Below are 25318 nucleotides of genomic sequence, written 5' to 3' on the forward strand. Positions count from 1 at the left end.
TACTCATCAAAGCTCTTGATTGCAAGAAAATCCAGTTCTTACACCTGCAGTTCTAAAATTCATTATATCTTAAAACCCAATAATATGGGGGATAACTCAACAACATCTTATTAGAACAATACACAACAAATCAGATACAAGCTAGGTCCTCTTTCATAAAGGAAAAGATCTAATGCTGTCCTAAGTTCCTGGAACTGTCTCTAAGCAGGTCTGTGTATTAAAAAAAAAAATGTAAGGCAGCCCATAGGTAATAGAAAGGGGGAGATACTAACAGTTTCTTTAACTCCCTATAAGGTCTTAATCTACATCTGCTACAAATGAACCTGCTACCTACTTAACAGAAGTAAACATGTCTGGAAAGCAGCCTTTTTCATTTAGGAACAGACAGCAATGAGAAGTTACAGATGCTGAGAAATCAATCCTGTTTGACAACTTAGTTAAGTAAGTTATTATTGTTACACTTTCTTTATTGTATGTGGATGTGTGTGTGTGTGTGTGTGTGTGTGTATGTGTATGTACACGCTACTGTGTGCATGTGGAGGAGAGAGAGCACCTTGTGAAGGCCAGTTCTCGCCTTCTACCATGTGGATTGCAGGAATCAAATTCAGATCATCAGACTTGGTGGCAAATGCTTTAACCCACTAAGCCATCTTGCAGCCCCTATTGCAAAGCTTACTATGTACACATGAAACTCTAGAGTAGACTGGTGACATTTATATATTGTTTAATATATAAAACAATATTGTATCAAAACAAAAGGCTTTCAAAACAAGAGGCCACCCAGCACATGATCAAGGCCACATGCAATGGCCACCTCAAACATTAGGATTCATAGAGACCAATGTGTTGATCTTGGAATGCACAGCATTTGGGCAAAGAACACAATTCCTGCTATATATTCAGCCAGTATCAATACCTACTACTGTCTCATATGAACAATAAAAATCCTGAAAGAGAATTTGAGTAAAAGTCTGGCCTGGATTTACACAGAAGAAGCACAAATCATCCTCTGTCAAAACTTTAGCATTGGTTGCAGCTAGACTCTTGGAATCAATGAAATAAAAGAATTACAGAGAATTCTGACAGTGAGATTATGCTGGCTGCATCCAACAGAGAATTAATTCTCACACAAAGGCTTTTCAACCTCCTCAACAAGGCCAGTGTTCGAGTCACATGATATTTAACTTAGTAACTCTTCCAGCTAACCACCTTTGACAGAGCTGATAGGTAGTAGATTCTCACCAGGTGTGGGAAGAGGTAGCGAGAGCTTGCATTGGCTTATTAAGTCTAAGAAATGAAGTAAGAATGCATGGCAGTAGTAGTCTATTTGTTACTTGCAGTCCAGAAAAAAAAAATCCTTTTCAGAGAGATGGTGGGCACTGCTAATGTCTGCTGAATTCTTGCAGGATATGGGCAGATAGCTGGCTTTCATGTTAATCAGAACAACTCATGTTATGGCCTCTGCCCATAACATGCCTCTCTGCTTGAGGACCTCAGTTTGATCCTCAGGATCCACGTGAATACACCTAGTCAGGATGGTGTATGTTAGTCATCCTTCCCTGGGGAGGTGGAGACACGTGGATGGTCCTAGAAGCCTCATGGCCAGCCAGGCTAGTCTACATGGTGAGTTCCATGTTCCGTGAGAAATCCTGTCTCAAAAAATATCAAGTTAATATTGCATGAGGAACATCACTCTAGGTTGTCCTCTGGCCTCCAAACACACGAGTGTAGGTTCGCACATGCACACACATGTATACCTACACATACATTAACATTTTTTAAAGGTAACACTTTGTTCTGTCACTGAAGTCATATCTGTTATCATATAATGATAAACTAAAAAATAATGATATTTTAATGAATTGTATTTAATAGCTGTGTTTAAATGTGTAGCTCACAGAAACTTAACTAACTCTAAGCATATGATAAAATGCTCTACAAGAAAGCAAGTCATTTTCTTCAATGGTGTAGCCACTGGTTACTTGCCACTGCTCTTATAACTAGCCCTTCACCCACACTCATGCAAGTCACCCTAACTAAACACAAAGAAATTCATAGAAGCAGAAGGGGGACAATGGTAGAAGAGAAAGGGAATCAGCAGGAATGGGGTGGACAAGAAATGCAATGGGAGTGAATAAAGAAAACACATTATACATAAACTAACAGTGAAACTCATTGTGTATAGTCAACATGTACTAAGAAAATGCAAAACTGAAAAAGAAAGTGAGTCTTTCTGTACCTCATTAATGAAGTCCCCAATATCCCCAGGGTGTGGGGCTGCGGATCGGACTGGGTACTGTGGCTCAGCATGGATAGGCCTCTCGTCTAGCCGTCTGATTCCCACGGGCTTGATGGCATCAGGCTCCACAGTATCTGGTTGCTGGAGCTGGCTCAAGTCATAGTCCTGCAAGGAGGGGAATCAGAAATCCATGGGGATGAGCACGAGGAAGGGAGATTACAACCTTTGTTTTTAAACACACGCTCGAAATGCATGGAAATGAGTGCGATTTAACATAATGGAAAAGTTGCCACTGGGAGTTCTTCATGTTATGATTAAATATTTCTTTCACACAGCTCTTTCTTCTGTGTTTTCCATTTCTACAGTCTGTGCTCCATCTGTTTTAAAGTACTCCTCATCAGCTCCCAATGGGAAACGGCAGTGTGACGAGGTCTCGCTACAAGATGACTTAAGAATCCAACTACAGCATGCCCTGTACCACCAAAGCAAAACAACCAAATTAATGTCTCCAGCATCCAAAAGAGGTAATGGGGTGTTTTTTCCTGCTCTCTAAGGACGGCGTCAAGGTTGAAACCCAACCTTCTGTCCCTCCCTTCCTTCCAGGGTCTTGAGTTTCTTATCCACAAATTATGGTCTGTGGGATAGTCTGACTTGTGCCCTAGTTTTTCTTAAGAATGGCCTTCATATTTTCAAAGGGTTACTTAAAATATCAAACAAGAATAAGCCGCAGGGACCCTGTGGCCCACAGAACCAAAACACTTTCCCATCTTCCCTGTGGAAAAACAGTTTGATCTGGGCATGCTGGGCCAGAATGGTCTGGATTCCTCTCCATGTAGCCCTGTAGAATGATCTGGTAAAACAGCCTGTGCATTTGCAGAAAGGCAGGGGGAAGCCGTGAAAATGGTACTCTAGGCATAGGTTGGGCTCTTGCAGCTGTTCTCAGTTAGTGTAGCAGCCACTGGACAGGAGTGCACAAGGAAACCAACTCTATTGGGAGGGAATCTGATTCTAATCTGGGCAAACACTGTACTTTTCAAACCTCTACATCAATGGTTCTCAACTTGTGGGTCGTAACCCATTTACTGTCACAATTCTGGTGCTGAGTTTAACCAAAATGCTTAACCATTCAACAGTGACATTCACAGAAAATACCAACTTTCTAGCATTCATCTTGTTTCAGCATGCATTGCTCTGTCTAAACTCAGCTTAAATCCATTCTAAGCATTTCCACAGCGAGTCTGATTTATTCAGAACTCAGTTACTACGTCTGGCAGTGTGCTAGGTGTTGTACATATGTCTGCTCATTTAATCTTTTTAACACATTTTATCATCCCCGTTTAAAATATGAAGATGTAGAGTTACAATTAACCCAAGTCACCCACCCATGGTCCTGGAGCCATTAAGACACAAAACAGACTTGGACTTTGTATGTGTTAGACTCCACAGCCTGGCTCCTTTCACAGCCTACACTGTCAGAGTTGACAGTGAGTCAACTCAGAGTTACAAGAATGGATTTAAAGAGAGAAGGGCTGCAGAGATGGTCTGAGCAAAGATAAGAAAGCCGAGAACAACTCAAGAATCCACAATGTGCCTGTCACTCTGCCAGTTTCTTCATGAGGAATTTCTCCTGTCACTAATTCCTAACCAGTTTCATTGTTGTCCTTCTGGATCACAGTTGACAGAGCCCGAGGGGCTTGCTCAATTCACAGTAGGAGTAAAGAATGGAAATTAAAACTACGGGCACCTGTTTTCGATGTGTCTGATTTTAACTGTTAACACTAGGCTGGTGGAGAAGTTCTTATCCCAACATTACTCCCTCTGAGCAATGATGTACCTACAGTTTGATGTACTTACAGCTGGGTAAGTAAAGGCCCTGGGTTAGGTGGATGGAAAAGTCACCTCTACCTGGAATGTGCCATGTGGTGTATGATGAAGGGCAAGCCAGAGAGGGACACAGACTTTGCATACCACCAATTTGTAAAAGACTTAGTTGGACAACTGGCTTTAAGTTTGAGCCTTGAACCTCATGTAGGCTAGAGAGACACCCTCTATATGTGGAGAGAGAATCAACAACATGAACAGAGGCATGGGAAGGTCTGTTTCAACTCAATCATAACAAGACAGGGAGAGTAGATTTATCTAGTACTAATGTGTTCCAGTTGCAAACTTAGAGAATGTATGTATGAGCTATATGTTGTCTTAGAAGCCTTCAGTGATGCAACTTGACAAACCCTACAAACAGTATAAAGAGAGTTTTATTTAGAAAACTTTGTGCTTCCACAGGAAGAAATGAGGTTTTCTAGGCCATGTTTAATTATACAACTAGTGAATACAGGAGCGATAAGTGAAGGTAGGGTAAGGTTATCTCTTAGCAAAGCTTGTCCTAGAAAAGGGAAAATGAGGGCTAATTATATTAGGAGTTAACAAATGCTTCCACCTTCTGTGTGAACTTGCTTTATTAGGAAGTCTTGTGTACAGAAAAAACAAGTTAATCTAATGTTTAAAGACTGTCTCTTATCAGATGACATAGTCCATGATACTCTTGAATGTATTTTGTGATATTTTATTGTGATGGTAAAGAGAATATAGAGGGTATGTTGGTTTGAATGAGAATGTCCATCGTAGGCTCCAAGATTGTGAATGTTAGATCACTATTAGTGAGGGAGGGTACCTGACACAAATGAGCAGGTGTGGCCTTCATGGAGGAAGTGTGTCACTGGGGTGGGTTTTGGGATTTCAAATGCTCAAGCTAGGCCCAAGATCTCTTGCTTTTTCTGCTGTGTGGAGATATTGCCTCTTTCTCCAGCAACATGTCTGCCTGCATTACCATGCATCCCACCATGCTGATAATGGACTATACCTCTAAATCTGTAAGCCAGCCCCAATTAAATGCATAAGAGTTGCCATAGTCACAGTGTCTCTTCACAGCAACAGGACACTGACTAGGAGAGAAGGGCTTGCTTTCTATATCAAATGAAATAAGCCTGAAGGACTGGCTCATAATATTCAACCCTTGGACAGAGACCTCTACCCCAACCTCTTGGCCATGTCCACTGAATCTTCAGGTTGCAAATAAAAGCAAATTTCAACTAGCTAGCACCAATTAAAAAATATTCTTGTTAGCTGGGCAGTGGTGGCACACACCTTGTGAGTTTGAGGCCAGCTTGGTCTACTGAGAAAGTTCCAGGACATCCAGGGTTACAAAGAGAAACCCTGTCTCAAAGCTCAATATATAATTATATAATAAATTTTATATCTCTCTCTATGTATCTATGTATCTATCTATCTATTTATGCAGATAATTTGCCAACATTTAGATACATTTCTGATCAGAAAAGTGAAAGCTCTATAAAAGAGGGGGAACACTTCCATCCTTACAGGGTGACATATTGCAGGTGACAACAGCTACTCTATCAACAGCACCACTTCCTGGCCACCATCACCGACCAAAGCATAGATAACAGTCATACAGCAGCTTATTAATCTGCAGGTGTTTTCTTTCCAAAGCTCTGACTTACTTCCTTAAGAACCATAGAGTAGGCTTGAGGAGATGGCACAGTGGGTGAGAACATTTGTGTTCAAGAATGTCGTCAGATACCCAGCACCCATATAAACATTCAAAGGTGGCAGTATGAAGCTGCCACCTAAGCGCTGGTGTGGGTGCAGACAGAGACAAGAGGATTGCTGAGACTTGCTGTATAGCTTCAAGTTCAGTGAGAAAATGTCTCAAAGGGAACAAAAAGAGTGACAGAGCAGGACACCCAATGTCAGCCATTTACCTCAGCAACATATGAACATATACACACACATGTGCACACACCACATGATGCTCATGCATACAACAGACACCTAGACACAAAGACACAGACAGACAGACAGACATATATACACACACACACACATACACCTTTTGCCAGGCCTATAGAAAGTGTTTGTTGGAAATAAGTGTCAAATATAATTGCAGGGATAATGTTCATGCCAGCCATCAAAAGAACAGCTGATTCAAGGGACGTGACTTGGATCATGTTACTGTCCTTGGCAGTCATTCACAATGGGGAAAAAGAGAAAGGACCCTAGTCCCATCACTGAGAACAGCGACAGAGTGATTTATCTTCCTATGATGGCAGGATCCTGGAAAGTTACTCAGTTATAATGGGATAAAAAACAACCAGAAAGCCATTGATTTGCAGCAAGTTAGAAGCTAGGTTAAAGGGATGACTTAAGAGTTTCTTTGTGATGGCTTCCTCTGCTATGGCAAATGCAGCTGGTGGCAGGGAGCATGTGGCAAGGTCTTAGGGTCAAGGCACAGGGTTTGCTTTTGATGTCATTGTGTGTTATATGGCAAAAGTCCTGCCCTGAGGGTTCAATTTTAGACATTTTGATAAAACCTCATTCTATATGAATACCCTAAATTATATCTTTACAATCACATCTTGCTTTACTTAAACACAAAAATTACAACATGTAGGTTAAGAAATAAAATGAGAATTACAGAGGCCCGAAATCCTCTGCAGGTCTTTTGGGTTCGCGGCCTTATGCATGAAGACTGTAAACAACAAGGGATCTTTATTTAGACCTTGAACTCCAGGGGCTGAATGTCTCTGACACTTGTCTTATGACTGTCAACTTTTACAATGTGAACTTCTCAAAGAAATTTTATTTCCAGATTAAAGTCAAGCAAAATCATATATCAGCTCATTTTTGAGATTCATGTTAATTGGCAAAAATCATTAAAAGTAGGTGTGGGTCAGGGCTTTTATACTATTTATGCAATATTAGTACTTGCATTAAAGATCTAAACCTTTCTTTCCTTCTTTTCTTTCTTTCTTTCTTTCTTTCTTTCTTTCTTTCTTTCTTTCTTTCTTTCTTTCTTTCTTTCTGATTTGAATGCTGTACGGATGATTTAATTTGGGCTAGCCAGTGGGAGGTTAATAGCAGCTGAAGCTCTTGTTCTGGCTTTTGTTGTTAAAATTCCACCAACTTGCGATGATTTATAGTTGATTCATATGATAATAGCACAAATCTACCTTAAGGCATTTAGTTGTGTTAATAAAATAATAAAATAAAATGAAGCAAAACATCAGAATACATAAAATTCTAGGCTCCAGGCAAATATTTTACGGAAGTAAATCCCATGTTAGAATAACGGGAAAATTCATCCGGCATATTCCAAAGAGTCAGTGAGCACCTACTGGTTGCCAAATACCATTTTTGGATCTAAGGAGATAAAAGAAGGATGTCACCGTTCATCCCATGGCCTGTGAAAAAGGTGATACTGCTTGCATTTCACTGATGTCTGAAGCTCAGCAAGGGCCATGCTTCACTATGGTCGCAGGCCAATGTGACTAATGGTAAGAACAATGCTCTGAGGAAAGGGAAACTCCAAGTAGGTAATGTGTTACTGTGTGAGCAAGAGGACCCCAGTTCTTATCCCCAGCACTTGCATAAAACATTGGGCATAGCAATGTTGCCTGTAGTCCCAGTGCTGAGAGGTGGAGGTAGGAAGATGTGTAAGACGTGTAAGACATGCTGGGCAATCAGTCTAGCTGAATTAGTGAACTCTTAATTCACTGAGAGTCCTCATCTCAAAATCCACAGAGATGTAGAAAACCATAGAATGTTTATCTCTGGCTTCCACATGCATATTTACATGTACAATGTTTACATTATGATTCATAAAATTAGCAAAATAACAATTATGAAGTAACAACAAAAATTATTTTATTATTGGGGTCACCAAAATATGAGGAACTGTATTAAAGGGTTGTACCATTAGGAAGGTTGGGAACCACTGCTCTAAGTCCATGAAATGATCAGACCACTTGATCAGCGAGGAATTTTGCACTACCATAGGCCAGGCCTGTTACCAGTGGAAAGGTGTCTTCAGGATGGCTGGACAGATAGACAAAGTGACTTCAAAATGGCCGGACAGACCCAATGACTTCAGGATGGCCAGAGAAACAAAGTAACTTCATGTTGGCCAGATGGACAGACAAACTGAACAGTTTGTTTTAGGACTAAGTGGTCATGAGACATAAAGTAAATGTCAAAGTGAAAAACAGAGATTGTCAAATTGAAAAGAAGCTGACCATCGCATGGGTAAAGAAATCTTCAGACCAACGTGGGACGGAAAGGGAGAATGAATAAATCAATATGCATTCTTCCATCCTCTCAGCTCCCAGCATTAAAACAATCAAAACTGCCTTGACAAGGTGTTACCACATTGCCAAGCAACCGCTGACCTGCCAGTCAAATACCCAGGCAATCTTCATGTGTATTACACCACAGCTGCTCTTCCCTAGCAAAACAAGATGGTTGCCAGCTACAGAGGCAAACCAGTGCCAACATCGAACGAGCTGACACTTCCGTGTTTAAAGTCCTGATCGTGGTTTTGTTACGGAACCTGGCTTCAGTGAAATTTTATCACAAATTGTCCCCTTGAGTAAAATTTTGTATATTTTGGGGGGAAAGTAAAGCAAATGTGCAACTTATTTCAACTCAATCAATACTTTCTCTTGAGTCACAGTCATACTCAATGACGTCATAGAGCATCATGTATGTATGCGCACGCAATAGGCTCTCATCTAGCCCCACACTGCTCTTAGTTTATTTCTGACACTGGCCTTGAAATCATGATCTTTCTCACTCTATCTCTAAAGTTCTAGCATGACAGGCTGGCTATCTGTCCCTTATCTGTCTTCTAGTCTAACTCCTTTTATAAAGATATTTCTGAACTTTGAAAAATGAATTTTTTTACAAATGCATGGTGTGGTGGTTTGAGTATGCTTGGTCCATGGGAGGTGAAACTATTAGGAGGTGTAGCCTTATTGGGGTGGGTGTGGCCTTGGTAGAGGAAGTCTTTCACTGAGGGAAGTGGAGTTTAAAGTCCAATGTTTAAGCTCCACCCATTGTAGAAGAATCAGTCTCCTTCTGGCTTCATGTAAATCAAGATGTGGAACTCTCAGCTCCTTCTCTACCACCACGTCTGCCAGGGTATTTCCATGCTTCCTGCCATGATGATAATGGACTAAACCTCTAAAACTGTAAGCAATCTCAAATGTTTCCCTTTATAAGAGTTGTCTTGGTCATGGTGTCTCCCCATAGAAATGGAACCCTAAACTAAGACACATGGAATTTCTCAGTCTTCCTCTGTAATTTGATCATAAGCATAGAGACATAAATCACTTCTTCCCCTGTAAGTCTTGTCTTGAGAGGTAAGTGTTGCCACTAAAACTGTCTTCTCTTCCATATTTTCACCCCAACCTGAAACTTCTTATAAAAAAATAAATAAATAAAAAGTGTCACCCCTCAGATTAAGATCAAAGTAACCTACTGTTAGACTGCGGAGAAAGATAAACAGTTGAAGAAAGAGTGGCATCTGCTGAGGATATGGTGAGACAGAATGGAAACCTTCCCTTCTTTATGTCTTCTTGGACTATCTCAAGGAAGACTATTTTAGTTTCAAAATGAATTTACACGTGCAGACATTTCAACAAGGGAACTAAGTATTTGACTTTACAACACCGGATTCTAACATCAAGTGCTTTAGTTTAGATGTTGTCACCATTATAGTATAAATATGTGACTTAAATTGACTATACACATATATTTCTGGATAGACCTTAATATTCAGAATTCTAACTTTCTAAAAAGAAGAAAAGAAAGGAAGAAAGGAAGAAAGAAAGGAAGGAAGGAAGGAAGGAAGAAAGAAAGGAAGGAAGAGGAAAGAAAGAGAGGAAGGAAGAAAGAAAGAAAGAAAGAAAGAAAGAAAGAAAGAAAGAGAAAGAGGAAAGAAAGAGAGGAAGGAAGGAAGGAAGGAAGGAAGGAAGGAAGAAAGAAAAATAAAGGAAGGAAGAAAAATAAAGAAAGGAAGAAAGAAAAAGGAAAGGAAGGAAGGAAGGAAAGGAAGGAAGGAAGGAAGGAAGGAAGGAAGAAAGAAAGAAAGAAAGAAAGAAAGAAAGAAAGAAAGAAAGAAAGAAAGGGAGGAAGAAAGGAAGGGAGAGAGAGAGAGAGAGAGAGAGAGAGAGAGAGAGACAGGGGCAGACAGGCAGAAAAAAATTGACCACAAATCAAGCCTTAAACGGCTAGGTCATAAGAATTTCAGGATGGCTGGGCAAACAATCTCCTACAACACCTCCACTCTGATGTTGTTGTAGTGGGTACAAGATGTAAATAGGGGTGAGGTGGAGAGGACTTGGCTCTCGGTTGGGCTCCCAAAGGGCACAGGGTGGAGCTGGCCATTTTAACATTTTAGCATCATATAGCATCATCCGTCCTTTTCCTCTTTCCTTCTTCCACTTCGTTCTTTTCAGAACAGTGCTGACACTTATCTTACATTCAAATTCTTATTATTTTTTATTACTGAGATAGCAATATATTTCCTTTCAATAAAATCTAAATATGCAGCCGGGCGTGGTGGCTCACGCCTTTAATCCCAGCACTTGGGAGGCAGAGGCAGGTGGATTTCTGAGTTCCAGGCCAGCCTGGTCTACAGAGTGAGTTCCAGGACAGCCAGGGCTACACAGAGAAACCCTGTCTCGAAAAACAAAAAAACAAACAAACAAACAAAAATCTAAATATGCACACTTATGCTTATCCAGGAAAAAAAGAATACTAAAACTCATTACATAAAATTTTGTGTTCATCCAGATGAAATGACAAGATCAGAACAAGAGGAAACACATGTAAATTACACATACATTAAAGGCAGTCAACAAGCAGGAGTGGACATATGGGGATCATCCTGTATCTCACACTTTCCCTAGCTCAGCAATGTATACCTGGCCACCAGTGTGCTGAGAACAGCATGATAAAAGGGACTAACAATGTGTTGATCCCATCTCTGACAAAACTCTCCTCCTGTGAATTCAGTTTTGCTCTTAAAATAACTAACATGTGCTAGCATTTGCAGGTGGGTGTGCATGGATGGATGACTTGGAGGCTCATTAAGAGAGTGAACTTTGCCAGCAATAAAGATGCAGAAAGTGGTCTTCACAGTCGTGTCCAGACTCTGCCATCTGCTAGTTTGCTTATGAAGCAGAAAGATTTTGTAAAAGAATGGTTTCAAGGGATCAAATACAGAATGGTTAAATAATACTCTAGTTCAGTCAGATGGTTGGGCCTGGTTGCCCACAGAGACCCCCTGGCACAAGCAGATAGAGGGCCTGGATGGGCTTCAAGGGTTTTCTTGTATCTGTGCCTCATTCTTCTGTCTAGGCAACATGCCTAGATGCCAGATTTTAATTCTTGTCCAAATTGTATATTTAGACTTTGTGTTTTTTAGTAATTTGGCTGGATGGATTGAGTCCCTGGTTTTTACCTTTGTATATGTGCTCAATTTTGCAAATCATACTTAACCATTTAATTGGATCTTATTCTTGGCCTGCTCTAGAGAGTAACTACCAGTATTTCTGGAGTATATTACAGCTAAGTCGCGAGCCTTGCTGATCATAGACAGGCACACTAAAGAAAACACTACCATGTCTGATATCCAGCACAGTGAAGAAGAACAGAAACTTGCAGGACTCATAGGTCTGAAACTGAAACCGTACTGTCCACTTCACAGGTAGGCAAGCAGTGCACAGTGAATGACTGAGATCAGGTGTGCAGTAATGACTACCATTTATACAACTAAAGATAAGAATTTCCTGTGATGAAAGAAAAGTTATTAGCTGTGTTTCACATGTTCTATTGGTACAATTTCAAACTAGGTGCTGAATCATCTTGGTTCTTGAGACATGAACGAGTAAAGGAAGCTCATCACAACTTTGGGTCATGTTCAGAAAAGTCTGGCCTGGCAAAGAGGACCAACATTTTCCCCCATAAGGAAAACTGGCTTCTAGGTTCACGGTGCTCCTTGTATATAATGCTCTTCTCATCTGTATGAGCACTGTATCTTCTTTGTCTCATATATGTCCAGGGATGCAAGTCCCCACACCATGTATAATAATAGGTCAGATGTGTGCAGACTGAGGCGTCAAAACTGTTCATGAATTCTTATCACATATCATTCATATCACAACGATTTTCCACCCAAGAATCTACCCAGGGACTTGGGAACATATGTGATGAGTTCCCATTTGTAGGGCTTAAGTCACATATAAATCATGTTTCAATGTTAATGGCATCAGTGACTGCAAGTGTGTGTGGTTAGGCTGGCCTTGGAAGGCACATGTAGAAAATGATCATTCTGTGAGCACACTGGGCTCATGAGGAGTGAAACAAACTCCTTAATCCTCTTCACATATGCTCACAGCCTGACACGAAGGTACTGTTGAGGAAGATTTCTCTGAGGGTTCAGTGAAGTCATCATGTCTATAAAAGAAGCTAACTTATTTTCAGTAATAAATCTTGTTAAATATATTGATGGACTTTCTGTCTTCTAAAATTGGCACTATTGAAAGCTGTCCTTTGCACTCAGAACATAATAGAGCCTTCTCATAGAAATCTGGTTTTTGTTCACCCGAAGCTCAGTAATTAGCATATAATGTAATCAGGGTCCTCAGAAACAATTATCCACAAAGTACAGGCCAGATAATATGAGCTAATAAAGCTAGTTTGGTACAAAAGATAGCAAGGAAAACTTACTAGAACATGATCATCTTGCTTAGAGAAAGTATCTAGTTTCCTGTGATTGTAACTGGTAGAAAGTGATCATTTCTAAATTGTCCCATTTTCACAAAAGGTCAGGAAACAAGAATTTTATGTGCTTCTCTCCTCCCATGTTTCTGAATTCTTCAAAGTCAGTAAACACAGCCACAAGCTCAGGGAATAAATAGATTCTTTACTTGGTAAAGAATCCAGTTTGCAGATGTGTCCCTCAAACCATGGATGTTGGTTTGTATTAGATGTTATCTAAGAACAATTTCACTATGCTCAGTCACAAATACAAATGGGACATCTATAACTTTACACACACACACACACACACACACACACACAAAATCAGATATGTACTCACATATGCACACACACATGCACATACAGAAACAGATATGTACTAATACATCCCTCCCACAATCATAGACACATATATACACATGCACACCAACATGCACACACACACACACACACACATACACACACACACACACACACACACACACACACACACACACACACCCCTAGGAAACACTGAAGAGGAAGTGGAACGATTGTTAGGAGCCAGAGGTGAGAAAGAAAGAGAGCAGCACTGAGTCTTCTGGACATGAAAGGACAATGGCACTCATGGACACACAGAAGCTTTGGTCAAGATCAACCCAGTCAATGTGCAAGTATAGAACTGGAAGGGAATCCTCCACCCATAAGTAATGAGCTATGAATGCTTGTGGGTTATTGGGGAGGGATGAATCATTTTGTTTTCAAGGATGTGGACTCTGAGAGGGTGACCATCTCCAGTGGGTGGTCTTATGTCCAAATGTATGTAGGCAGGAAAAACTGGAACTTCTTGGGGCATTTGAAGTAAACAGATATACAAACAAACAAATCCATGGAGGGCTTAAAGTTGGGAGAGTATAAGGAGAAAGAGGGGTAGATCTGGGAGGAGTTGGGAGAAGAATGGGAGCAAATATGATCAAAATATATGAGAAGAAATTTTCAGAGGTTAATAAGATTATCACATTAAAACAAACAAACAAAAAAGGCCCATCTAACTGATGCCAACAAAGCAAACAAAACCTAGCTAGCTCCCAAGTTGTCTCTAAAATCTAAGAACTCACACAGAGTTCTCAATCATGGAAAGTGAAGACTCAAATGTTTGCTAATCCCAAGCACTACTGATGCTTATCATGTAAGACACAGAGGAACAGAGCAATAGGTGAGAGTATACAGTAGACCTGGAACACAAAGAGCAGGGAGAGCCAGGAACCCATTTTTGAGAGACCACTGGGTAGGGTGAGCCAGGAACTCAGTCATTATGAGAGCATTGCGAAATCCTCAGTTCTTACCAGGCCCCCTGCCCTGCCCTGTGTCAGTTAACTCTGCCTTGCTCACTGAGGTTACTCCTCAGGGTCTTCTGTTGGTTCTGATGACCAGTAGTCATTTAGTGATCTCCACTATCACCATCATGTCTTCTTGAAGACTAAGAACACCTGCCAGAGCTGTGGCTATGAGTGAGAATGTCAACTTTTTAAAATTGAGAGCAGAGGGGGTTGTAGATTTCTGTATTCCAAGACAGGGGTGGGACAGCCCAGAGATGAAAGCCACTGCATGGTGCAGGGCAGGGCAATGTATCAGTGACCTGAATGAATAAGAGCTTTGTGGAGGATGGTATAAGATATCTAAACATTTCGTCTTCATGTCCTCAAATGGACATTTAATCCTGCTTTGCTCCTTTCCAACAGTGAATGTCTACTCTGCCCGACTGTTCCGAGAGTCTAATGAGATCATAGTAGCAAAGCATCAACTGTTCCGAGAGTCTAATGAGATCACAGTAGCAAAGCATCCAGTTCATGCCTAACACCCATCATAACAGCAGCTTATACACTCCATTGATACACACATGGCCTAGTAACAGTGATTGGGTAAGAGTATGTTTAAGAAAGCATCAAGGACGCTATAAACATAATTTATGCTCAATAAATGCTGGCTTTAATGGAAGAATTATCATAAAAGTCTAAGCATTAAAGAGCTGCAAGCTTCTGTTTCCTACACAGGGTTTCAAAGGGGAAGTTTCCTTGGAAAGTGAGAAATGCCCTGTATTGTACATTCTCCCTGATTTTGTTAGAGATGTTGATACAGAAGGACTAGACACAGAGATCATTGAAAGTGATACAAGATTTGCAACCAGTTTTGATGGCCAAAAGGGTATTGAAGGACATTTACTAATGAGGGTAATTAAACATGCCTTGATAACCAGCAAAACCTGGCTGGTTATAGCAACGAGCCAGATAAAGAAGGAGACTCACAATAGGAAAAAGGACGAGACAGTATACTGAAAGGGTCTATCTACCAGCCAATAGTCCTAGGCAGAAAGAGATAACAGGTCTGTCAAAACACTGGGAAGGTTTCTTGAAAATAGTTTCAAATAAGGTCGCTCTGGCCTTGACCATGGCAGTCCATGAAGAGGCAGAGTGTCTATAAGCTCCCATCAATGTCTACTCTTTTACAGATAAGGATAAAAGGCACAGGATTCTACCATCCTACCCCCTTCCTTGGCTCCTATTATTTGTTAAAGAAATCAGGAACCCAGGCAGAGAAATTCAACTGATAGAGATGCTAATCTGGGGAGATAAGACCTGCCTTTGTGAAGGGCTACTTTGCTTTGATTTCTTCCTAATCAGCTGGCTGCCAGGAAGAAGGTTGCTTTGTTTTGGCTGGAGGAGCTAGACCCTGGGTAATCCAGCTACAGGCTAAATTTAAGACACACCTACTCTGTAGAAGAAAGCTGTCTTGCTTCCACTTATCAGGTTAATGGGTCTCTCAGTTTACTAAAGGTGGGCAGGTATAAACTGTGGTCATTTCTTGCTGAAGCAACAGAACAGCAATAGGAGTCTTTGAGACTACCTGCCTGTGACATCAAGCATGACAGACCTATACCTAAGTATCACAAGCTGTGTCCACTTACAGAGGAACAGTCCCCATTCACACCACTAGCAATATGCTCCTTAAAATGCTACTTATTGTGTTAAACAGTTGTCCAGATGTATCAAGGCCCCAGCTCCTGACTCCTACTCCACTGACTTTCTAAGCTCTATAGAAAAGAATTCTTAACAAGGACCATGGTAGAGTTGTAGAAAAAAGAAAATGCCAGGCTTCTCGAGAACTGACGAGAACGGCTTTCAGATTTAAAGAAAGAGTAGGTAGTTAGAAAAGGAAGGATATGAATTAAATACAAGGTGAATAAAAATACATGGTCATAAAGTATTCCTCTTTTCCTTAAGGACAGAGACAACAATTACACGAATCCATCAAAAAGATTTTTAAAGAGGGCGAGCAAGATGGTTTAGTAGGTGAAGGTGCTGGCCAGTGAACCTGATGGCATGGATTTGATCCCAGAGTCCCACATGGAGGAGAGAACTGACTCCTGCTTGTTGTCCTAAGACTTTCATGTGACATGTAGGCTGTGGCATATGCAGGAGTTCCTTCTCCCTAATAAACACATGTTGGATTTTATCATATAGCAAGACATTAGACAGCAACAGTAATTTAAGCCACATGGTAATGTAATGATGACAAACAGAATAAACAGTAGAAAAAGCAGAATAAGTAGTGGGCTCCAAACCACAGAACTACACAGACACAATCATTTACTACGAACCATGATTCTTTTCCATTTAGGTTAACAGAGGATGAAGATAGAAGGTCCTAATCCACCATAGAAAATCAAGCATAGATGGGTGTTGCGGTAAATCTCTCCAACCCAATTATGCCCCAGCAATGAAAATATAACAGAGTTAATATGTATCTATGCTGTGCACCTAGATTGGGCAGATCTACCACTACTCTACCTTCTTCCGCATCTATGAGACTCCTTAGAAGTTTCGGTTTCTCCAGGCCATGTGCTTCTGCTTCTGCTCTGCTTTTCTTCCTCCTCCTCTTCCTCTCCCTCCTCCTCCTCCCCATCTCTCAAACCTCCCTCTTTTCTTGTCTTTTTGCTCCACCTTCCCTCTCTCTGCCCAGTCATCAGCTCTCCTTCATTTTGCAAATTAAGGTGGGAAGCAGGTTTACAAGAAATCACCTGAGTGCTGACTCATTCCTTGTTCACAACCCCTCATGGGAGAACGGAATTGACATCAAATATAATTAGCTCCAGGGCTATCCACAACAGATGGGTCGTAAGTGTGATTGTCAAAATCTTTTGTATTGCTCACCAGTATGACAGGTCAAATGAGAAAGATCTATAACATCATACAAGCTGTTTGTGGGTGTAGGGTTCATTATCATAACAGATATGGTCTTCTAAATGGATATAAAAGCTTAACTAGAACAGGAGCAATGACAGACTGGCTACTGTTAAAGTAAAACGTCTGCTCATCATAAGACTTCATTTGGAGAATCTGGAGAGCAGGCTATGAGATGAGATCTTCAATGTACTAATCTGACAGAAAGCTCCTGTCTATCACCTGTAACAGTTCTGTCAGCTCAATAAGGAGAAGATAGCATTATAGAAAGAAGAAAGGCAAGTTGAATCAAAGCTTTATAAATGAAGATACAACTGGTTGGTAAGCCAGCAGGGATATCCCAACTAAATCATAACAAGACCCATAGTACCAGCGGGGCTGAGGTTTAAGCCTATACAAATCAGGGGACTAAAGAGATGGAGGATGTTGGGCAACTAGCATCCATACTGTGGGATGTGAGACATAAACAGCACAGCCATGCACAGCCACATCAGGAAAGTGAATGACTGCTCAAGCCACACATGTACACAGAAGACACACGCCTAACACATACCTAAGAATGTTCACTGACAGTTAGCTCAGAATACTCAAATGTTGGCTAGGTATGGTGGTATATAACTTTAATCCCAGCACTCAGAACTGTGAATTTGAGGCCAGCCTGGTCTACATAGAGAATTTCAGGTCAGCCCATGCTACATATGAGACCTCTTGTCAAACAAGTGAAGAAACCTGGAAACATTTATACTTTCCAGTGAAGCCCAATGGAGAAATAACACTCAGGTGTTTCTTAGCACTGAACACTGTTCATCAATGGTAAAATGTACCACGTTTACACTACATGGGTGGGTCTTACAGGTCTATCAGTGAGTAGCAGATGATATCCACAGTATGTATTGATGCTTTGTTTACATTAAAGGTAAAAATAAGTATTGTTAATTTATCATAACAGTAATTTGTAAAAATCTGTTTTTTTTGTGATCATCTTGGTGGAGGCAGAAAGGGGGTTTCTAGGATGCTGGAGGGATCAGTATGGGGGGCGCAGGTACATTCTTAAGTCTGTAGGGAGCCTCCTCTTCTCAGGATACTCAAAAGTTTGAGACTAATATTCACATTCTAACATCAAGAATAAGTCAGTTACATGAACAGGTCACAGCCTTAGAAGCCATATGCTGAGAACAAAGTGAAGCCTATGACAGGCCACCCATAGCCACTTTTATCTCCCACTCCCCAAGGAAGAGGATGAGAAAATGAAACCAACATGAAATCAGCACAAATTACCTGACCTTGGAGGGGGACATCAGTGGCCATGAGAGGATCTGTAGGCTTACAGGGCTTGGTTCTACCACCAAGGCCTTCCTACAGGCCTCTACTTAGAATGCAAAAGGGTTCATCAAACAAAGCATGCAGTACTGCTGAACTGGGAGCAAAGAAGGAATAGAGATGTAACAACTGCTGAAACATGGGTGAAGGTGTTAAAGCAGAGACAAGATGCCTATTAGAAAGCTCTCGCAGGGCAAACATAGCATCCCTGGAGATCCAGAAAACTTCTCAGGATAGTAGGGTAGTAGATAGAAAAAGAAGACATTCACAGCCATAAGTTAGTGTGAGCCAGGGAACTCCAGAGTTCACAAAAGGAGGAAACTAAAGATTTATGGTGATATTTTCAAGGTTTTGTAGAATGCCTTATGAGCCCCAAAGGCACATATGAGCACCAAGTTAAATGTCTTATTTAGGTTTTATTTGGATTTGTCAGACATCACTCTACTCCCAAGTCCACGGAGAATGACACTTCTCCTTGTGGACTACTGCTTGCCTAAATGACTCTGGCAGTAAGTTGGACCTTGCTCCGTAGGGACTTGGATCTTAGCGTTTTTGGCTTCACAGAGGCTAGGGCACTCTGCTGTGTCTTCGTCACTCCTCTTCACCAGCAGGCAGGTTTCCCTATTGGATCTGAATCTCAACCTAAACAAAGGAAGCCAACAAAAAAAGAGATCTTTCCTAAATGAACTGCTAGAGAGACTGAAGCAACTTCCTGGAGGAATTTATATAAATGGGGGAAGGGATTCAGACAGCTGACTCTGAGCTCCGGATTCAGAGAGCTGATTCTGAGCTCCGGGTTTATGTGCTACAATGCTGGGAATAGTGGATCCTGCCCCTGAGCCTCCAGTTTTATGAAACAACTGTCAGTTACTATTATGATTTTCCTACTGAAGCTTTGTGAGGGGGTTTTAGGTTGACACTTCCAAAGTGATAAGCAGAGGCTGGTGACATGGCTCAGTTAGTTGTTAAGAGCACTTGCTATGTTAAGTATGAGCACCCAAGTTCAAATCTCTGGCACTCAACATAAAAAGCCAGGCATAGAACTTCAGCACTGGGGGGCCAGGGACAAGTAACTCTAGGTGGCCCACTGGCTAGGTGGCCCTTCTAAAACAGGGCTTTGGTCCAATGTGAGACCCTGTCTCAAAGCAATATGGTAGAGAAGAAGAGAGGAACATACTTCTTTGAAACCCTCCTCGCTGGTGTCTTTCGTGTGTGCATAAGGGTATGTACAACTGCACTCACACACATGCATCATATACACACAAAACCCCAGAACACACACAATGAGATGAAAAGCACAACAATGAAAGCCGGCTATGATCAGTAAGTGAAAAGGTAGATTAATTAAGAATTAAGACACATGTGAATTTTAAAACTTAAACACATTTACACAAGTGAGAAACCCTGGGGTATATTTACAGAGCCTCTTTAATTAGTCAGTATTCAAAACAGCTTTACACACTTGAGTCAAGTTTTTAAGACATTTAAAAATGCCTCTCTCCTAAATGAGAGTTCAGACTGTGTAAATCAAGAACACAACCTGCAGTTATGGGCTGACAGCAATTCGCACGACTTTGCAAATGTGAATGAGAAATGTCAAATATAGAGACCAGGTATGACTGTGCTCTGCTTAACAAAAACAAAAACAAAAACAAAAAAAACATAAAAAATAACCATAAGAGGTGCTGGGAAATGTGTGTGTGTGTGTTTGTATATGATTATACCGATTAGTGAACTAACAAATGCACTCAAGACAGAAAATAATGTATTGATGATACGAACCCCAAGAATGGCAGGTTCTTTCTTTTCAGATTACTCTTTCTGACATTTGTTTCAGAAGCAGGAATGGTGTAGCTATAGCATCGCATGTATTGATGATACACTTGTTGTGACTTGAGAATACTTCCTTATTCCTCATCATCTCAAGGTGAAATATATGAATGAATGGCTGAATGTAGGCTGTGACACCAGACAGGCCCAGATTCAAATCCTGTGACCTAGGTCGACAATTACCTGGAATCTAAGTGGAGCTAATTTTGCAGTTAACAAAAGTGGAGTGTTCTCATAGGAATGGAAGGTTTCAAAGATTTTAGAGAGATATTTGATGTATGTGGCCAATGCCTGGCATGCAATATGGAATTCTTAAATTCTTCTGAGGACATCTTGGAGGCTGATTCTGAGGAAAACCACCTATGTTTTTCATGTATTGCTTATTCTCACTCTCCATACATATAGCCTTCTATGTACATGGCACACAGAAGCAAGTATTTTTTTTTAATTAGGTATTTTCCTCGTTTACATTTCCAATGCTATCCCAAAAGTCCCCCATACCCACCCCACCAATCCCCTACCCACCCACTCCCCCTTTTTGGCCCTGGCGTTCCCCTGTACTGGGGCATATAAAGTTTGCAAGTCCAAAGGGCCTCTCTTTCCAGTGATGGCCGACTAGGCCATCTTTTGATACATATGCAGCTAGAGACAAGAGCTCCGGGGTACTGGTTATTTAATATTGTTGTTCCACATATAGGGTTGCAGGTCCCTTTAGCTCCATGGGTGCTTTCTCTAGCTCCTCCATTGGGGGCCGTGTGACCCATCCAATAGCTGACTGTGAGCATCCACTTCTGTGTTTGCTAGGCCCCGGCATAGTCTCACAAGAGACAGCTATATCTGGGTCCTTACAGCAAAATCTTGCTAGTGTATGCAATGGTGTCATCGTTTGGAAGCTGATTATGGGATGGATCCCTGGATATGGCAATCATTAGATGGTCCATCCTTTTGTCACAGCTCCAAATTTTGCTCCAGAAAATCGAATAATCCCATTAAAAATGGGGCTCAGAGCTGAACAAAGAATTCTCACGTGAGGAATACTGAATGGCAGAGAAGCACCTGAAAAAATGTTCAACATCCTTAATCATCAGGGAAATGCAAATCAAAACAACACTGAGATTCCACTTCACTCCAGTCAGAATGGCTAAGATCAAAAATTCAGGTGACAGCAGATGCTGGCGAGGATGTGGAGAAAGAGGAACACTCCTCCATTGTTGGTGGGATTGCAGGCTTGTACAACCACTCTGGAAATCAGTCTGGCGGTTCCTCCAAAAATTGGACATAGTATTACCAGAGGATCCTGCAATACCTCTCCTGGGCATATATCCAGAAGATGTTCCTACCGGTAAGAAGGACACATGCTCCACAATGTTCATAGCAGCCTTATTTATAATAGCCAGAAGCTGGAAAGAACCCAGATGCCCCTCAACAGAGGAATGGATACAGAAAATGTGGTACATTTACACAATGGAGTACTACTCAGCTATTAAAAAGAATAAATTTATGAAATTCCTAGGCAAATGGATGGACCTGGAGGGCATCATCCTGAGTGAGGTAACCCAATCACAAAAGAACTCGCACAATATGTACTCACTGATAAGTGGATATTAGCCCAGAAACTTAGGATACACAAGATATAAGATACAATTTGCTAAACGCATGAAACTCAAGAAGAACGAAGACCAAAGTGTGGACACTTTGCCCCTTCCTAGAAATGGGAACAAAACACCCATGGAAGGAGTTGCAAGTATTATTTTAAAACAAGAAGAGAATTCTGCCACCTATTGAGCAACTACTGTAAGCCAGGCACCAACATAGACACCACAGAGAAATAAATGGACTAGATGTGACCTCTAAATGCAAGTTTTTCTCGATGAAGACTCTTAGAGGAAATATTTGCTGGCTCTACCCCGTTTTATGTCATGAGAGATTTAAATCATGCCTGGAATATTAAATTTGCCCAGGAAGTATCTGCCAAATAAGCAGACTTAGTGCTTTTTATACCAACCTTGTATATCTAGAGCCCAATATAAAAATTAATTGTACTTATATTTTTATTATCTAGTAGGGGAAGTAAGTAAACAATACAAGTTTAAGTGAAATAGGTTTAAGCTGTATGTTTCCTGAATCAATGATGTTAATATAAAATAAATACAACTATTAATGGTATTTTGGGAACAATAAAAATGTGTGACTTTATGGGAAGAATATACCAACTGGTTGATAATATGATATGATAAATGGCAGAAAATGCGATGGTTTCATAACACATAATCTTTTTTTTCCATTTTTCATTAGGTATTTAGCTCAATTACATTTCCAATGCTATACCAAGAGTCCCCCATACCCAACCCCCCACACTCCCCTACTCACCCACTCCCCCTTTTTGGCCCTGGCATTCCCCTGTACTGGGGCATATAAAGTTTACAAGTCCAATGGGCCTCTCTTTGCAGTGATGGCCGACTAGGCCATCTTTTGATACATAACACATAATCTTAAAGATTTAAAACACCACTCACCTGGTCTTCTTCTCCTCCACCTTCTTCATCATATTTCAATATATTATCTCTTACATCATCTTCTGGGTCAATTAAAAGCTGCTTGGCTTGGCGCTCTTTATCCCGCCGTTTCATCCATACCACAAACATGAGAACAAGGACTGGATAGGGGAGGAGGAGAAATGCACACTGCTGTTCATTCTGAAAGGCAGACTTTGAGAACCTCAAACTTCTGCATTCTCTATGTAAGCACATGGAAGGACCATGATACACTATTCACTCTGGTACTGAGCGTGGGCCGCGGCAATCCCCTGCCAGGGCACAGAGGGAAAGGCTTTAGTCTCCAGAGTCCCATGGACGTGCTGAGTAAACCGCTTGGCCCCGTGAGGCCTCATCTACAGAAGTGACTATATCTTCATCTTGACTTGTTAGAGGATTGATAGACACCCGGACAGAATGCTTCATAAACTCCAAAGACACAAAAGCAGCACTGAGTTGAACTGTGGCACTGGTCAGTCATCATTATACTCACAAATTCTCAGAGAAAGGCACTTCCCCTGGGGAGCAAGTGTTTGCTTAGAGGGTTAGGGCAGGAAATGAGGGCTTGGTGTGTAATTGGATTCCTGGTTGCTTTTTGACTCCCAGAGGCTGGTGTTTCTCTGTCATGCTATTCTGCATTTTCTTCCCTACCTCGCTGCAGCGATGAAGGCATGGGGATTAGTTTGCGCACTGAAATAATATTAGGCTTTCATCCTTCATACTCAGTGCCAGGTCTGCAACCATAAATTCTCCCAAGTTGATGTTAAAAATCAGTGCCAATTCATTTTCCTTCACAATGCCTGTGTCACTTTGTCATGGCTGAATCTATCATCCCTAAGTCTGTCTTGATAAGGCTGGCGTATATGGCACATTCTGGTTGAAAGTGAACTGCATGCCTGAGCACACATCTAGGAATAAATTCTGCCTAAAATCTGAGGGTATCAGTTTACATCCTGAAACAAAAAGATTTAATGACTCCTATTTGAGCACATTTTTATTATTGGCCATAAAAGTAAATATCTTCCTTTAAAAGCCAGATACATGATCTCATTTGCCATTGTTCAGGGCTAAATCTAGCAAGTGGATTATTAGTATAGCATGCAGGTTTCAAATTATAGTCAAAGCAGTCTCCACACAGGAAGTAAAAAATGCTCAGGCTTCTATAGTAATTGCTTGGAATAAAGGGACAGAATTCTAAATTACCAGAACACTTGTAAATGGAGAAAACATAAAAGAAATGGCCAACATTTTCAAGAAAGTGATTGGTGCATAGCGTGATCACACAATAAACTGGTCCTGCTGCTATTCCACAATAAAAGACTTGGCCCGGGCAATTCATTCTTTTAACCTGCATGCTTAGAAGTGGTTCCTAAAGTACTTTCTGGTGGTTAATTCTTCGCATTCCACTGAACCAAAGATTGCAAAGTATCTTAAAAAGAAGAAATTCCTTAATCTGCACTTATGCTAAAGACAGACAATTTATTGAGCTGTACAATCATTTCCATTATCAAATGTGCTCTATGTGGAGTATAACCTCTCACTATTTTGTGCAGTCCCTCAGAAACAAATACCTTGATCCTTGCATGACTGGAGCAGGCTGCTAACTGCACTTTATATGCAGGGAAGCGAAGGAAAGCAATATACTTATTTTCCTAAATCATCAGCTATGTGCCATAAATTCATACTCAAGTCATAAGGTGAGTGCTCGACTTAGGACTGCTTAACACTTTTTTTGTGGAATGTGCTGTGTGTGACCCCCAGCAATCAGCAGAGAAAATGGTTGAGAAAGCACGGGAACACAACTGGGGGCTTGCTGCAAATGTGTCCGTGCACTCTCTGATGTTCACTGTGGCTCTTATGCTAAGGGGACCCTGGCTGCCCCTGTATGATTATTGACAAGATGGTGCTCAGCCATCCAAAGGACTTGCTCAGTTATTTTGAGAGTGTTCCTTGCTGAGCATCCTAGAAGTAGAAAGAACCACACCCTGGGAGACAAAACACTCACTCAGCAGGATGATGATACACAGAAGGATAGCGATGATGGCGCCCGTGCCAAGCCCTGCACCCACGATCCTGTCCACGTCCGTGCAGTCTCCATTGGAGTCACACTGACAAACTTTCACACGCAGGATGGAAATGTTGGACTTGGGGGGATTCCCTGAATCTGTGATAATGATGGGAACTTCATAGATACCAGCTTCCAAAAATTTTATCTTTAAATTGAGCTGAGCAAAATCACCTACACAGAAAAGAGAAAAAGTCTGACAGTCAACACCTTATAAGATTTAGGAAAATTAAAAACAAAACAAAACAAAACAAAAAAAAAAAAAAACCTCTACTATTTTCCAGAATGTATTTTCTAGCTGTAACCCATTAAACACATTACAATTGTGCTGTACAGTGAGAAGCTGTTTTAGGTTTCAAGTGCTTTTAATATCTCACTTACACCTTATATAGTATTTAAAATAACATATTTTAAATGAGAAGATTATAAAGCATATAAAATTAATTTGCCATACCATGGTTCAAAAATACTGCACTACACATGCATTCAA

The 25318-nt window shown here is 40.9% G+C and overlaps 1 protein-coding gene across 2 annotated transcripts in view; it reads right to left on the bottom strand.

The window, feature by feature from the left end:
• The window catches only part of Cdh2 (cadherin 2), a 220370-nt gene that overhangs the window by 10506 nt on the left and 184546 nt on the right, over nt 1-25318 (bottom strand). For both annotated transcript variants that reach the window (NM_007664.5, XM_006525553.2), the window contains 3 exons: nt 24769-25002; nt 22746-22885; nt 2240-2404 (listed from right to left, as the gene is read on the bottom strand). In NM_007664.5, the coding sequence (NP_031690.3) occupies nt 2240-2404; nt 22746-22885; nt 24769-25002 (539 nt within the window). The remainder of the gene's footprint in view (nt 1-2239; nt 2405-22745; nt 22886-24768; nt 25003-25318) is intronic.

This window comes from Mus musculus, chromosome 18, assembly GCF_000001635.26.
Source record: "Mus musculus strain C57BL/6J chromosome 18, GRCm38.p6 C57BL/6J".
In the NCBI taxonomy this organism is placed as follows: Eukaryota; Metazoa; Chordata; class Mammalia; order Rodentia; family Muridae; genus Mus; species Mus musculus.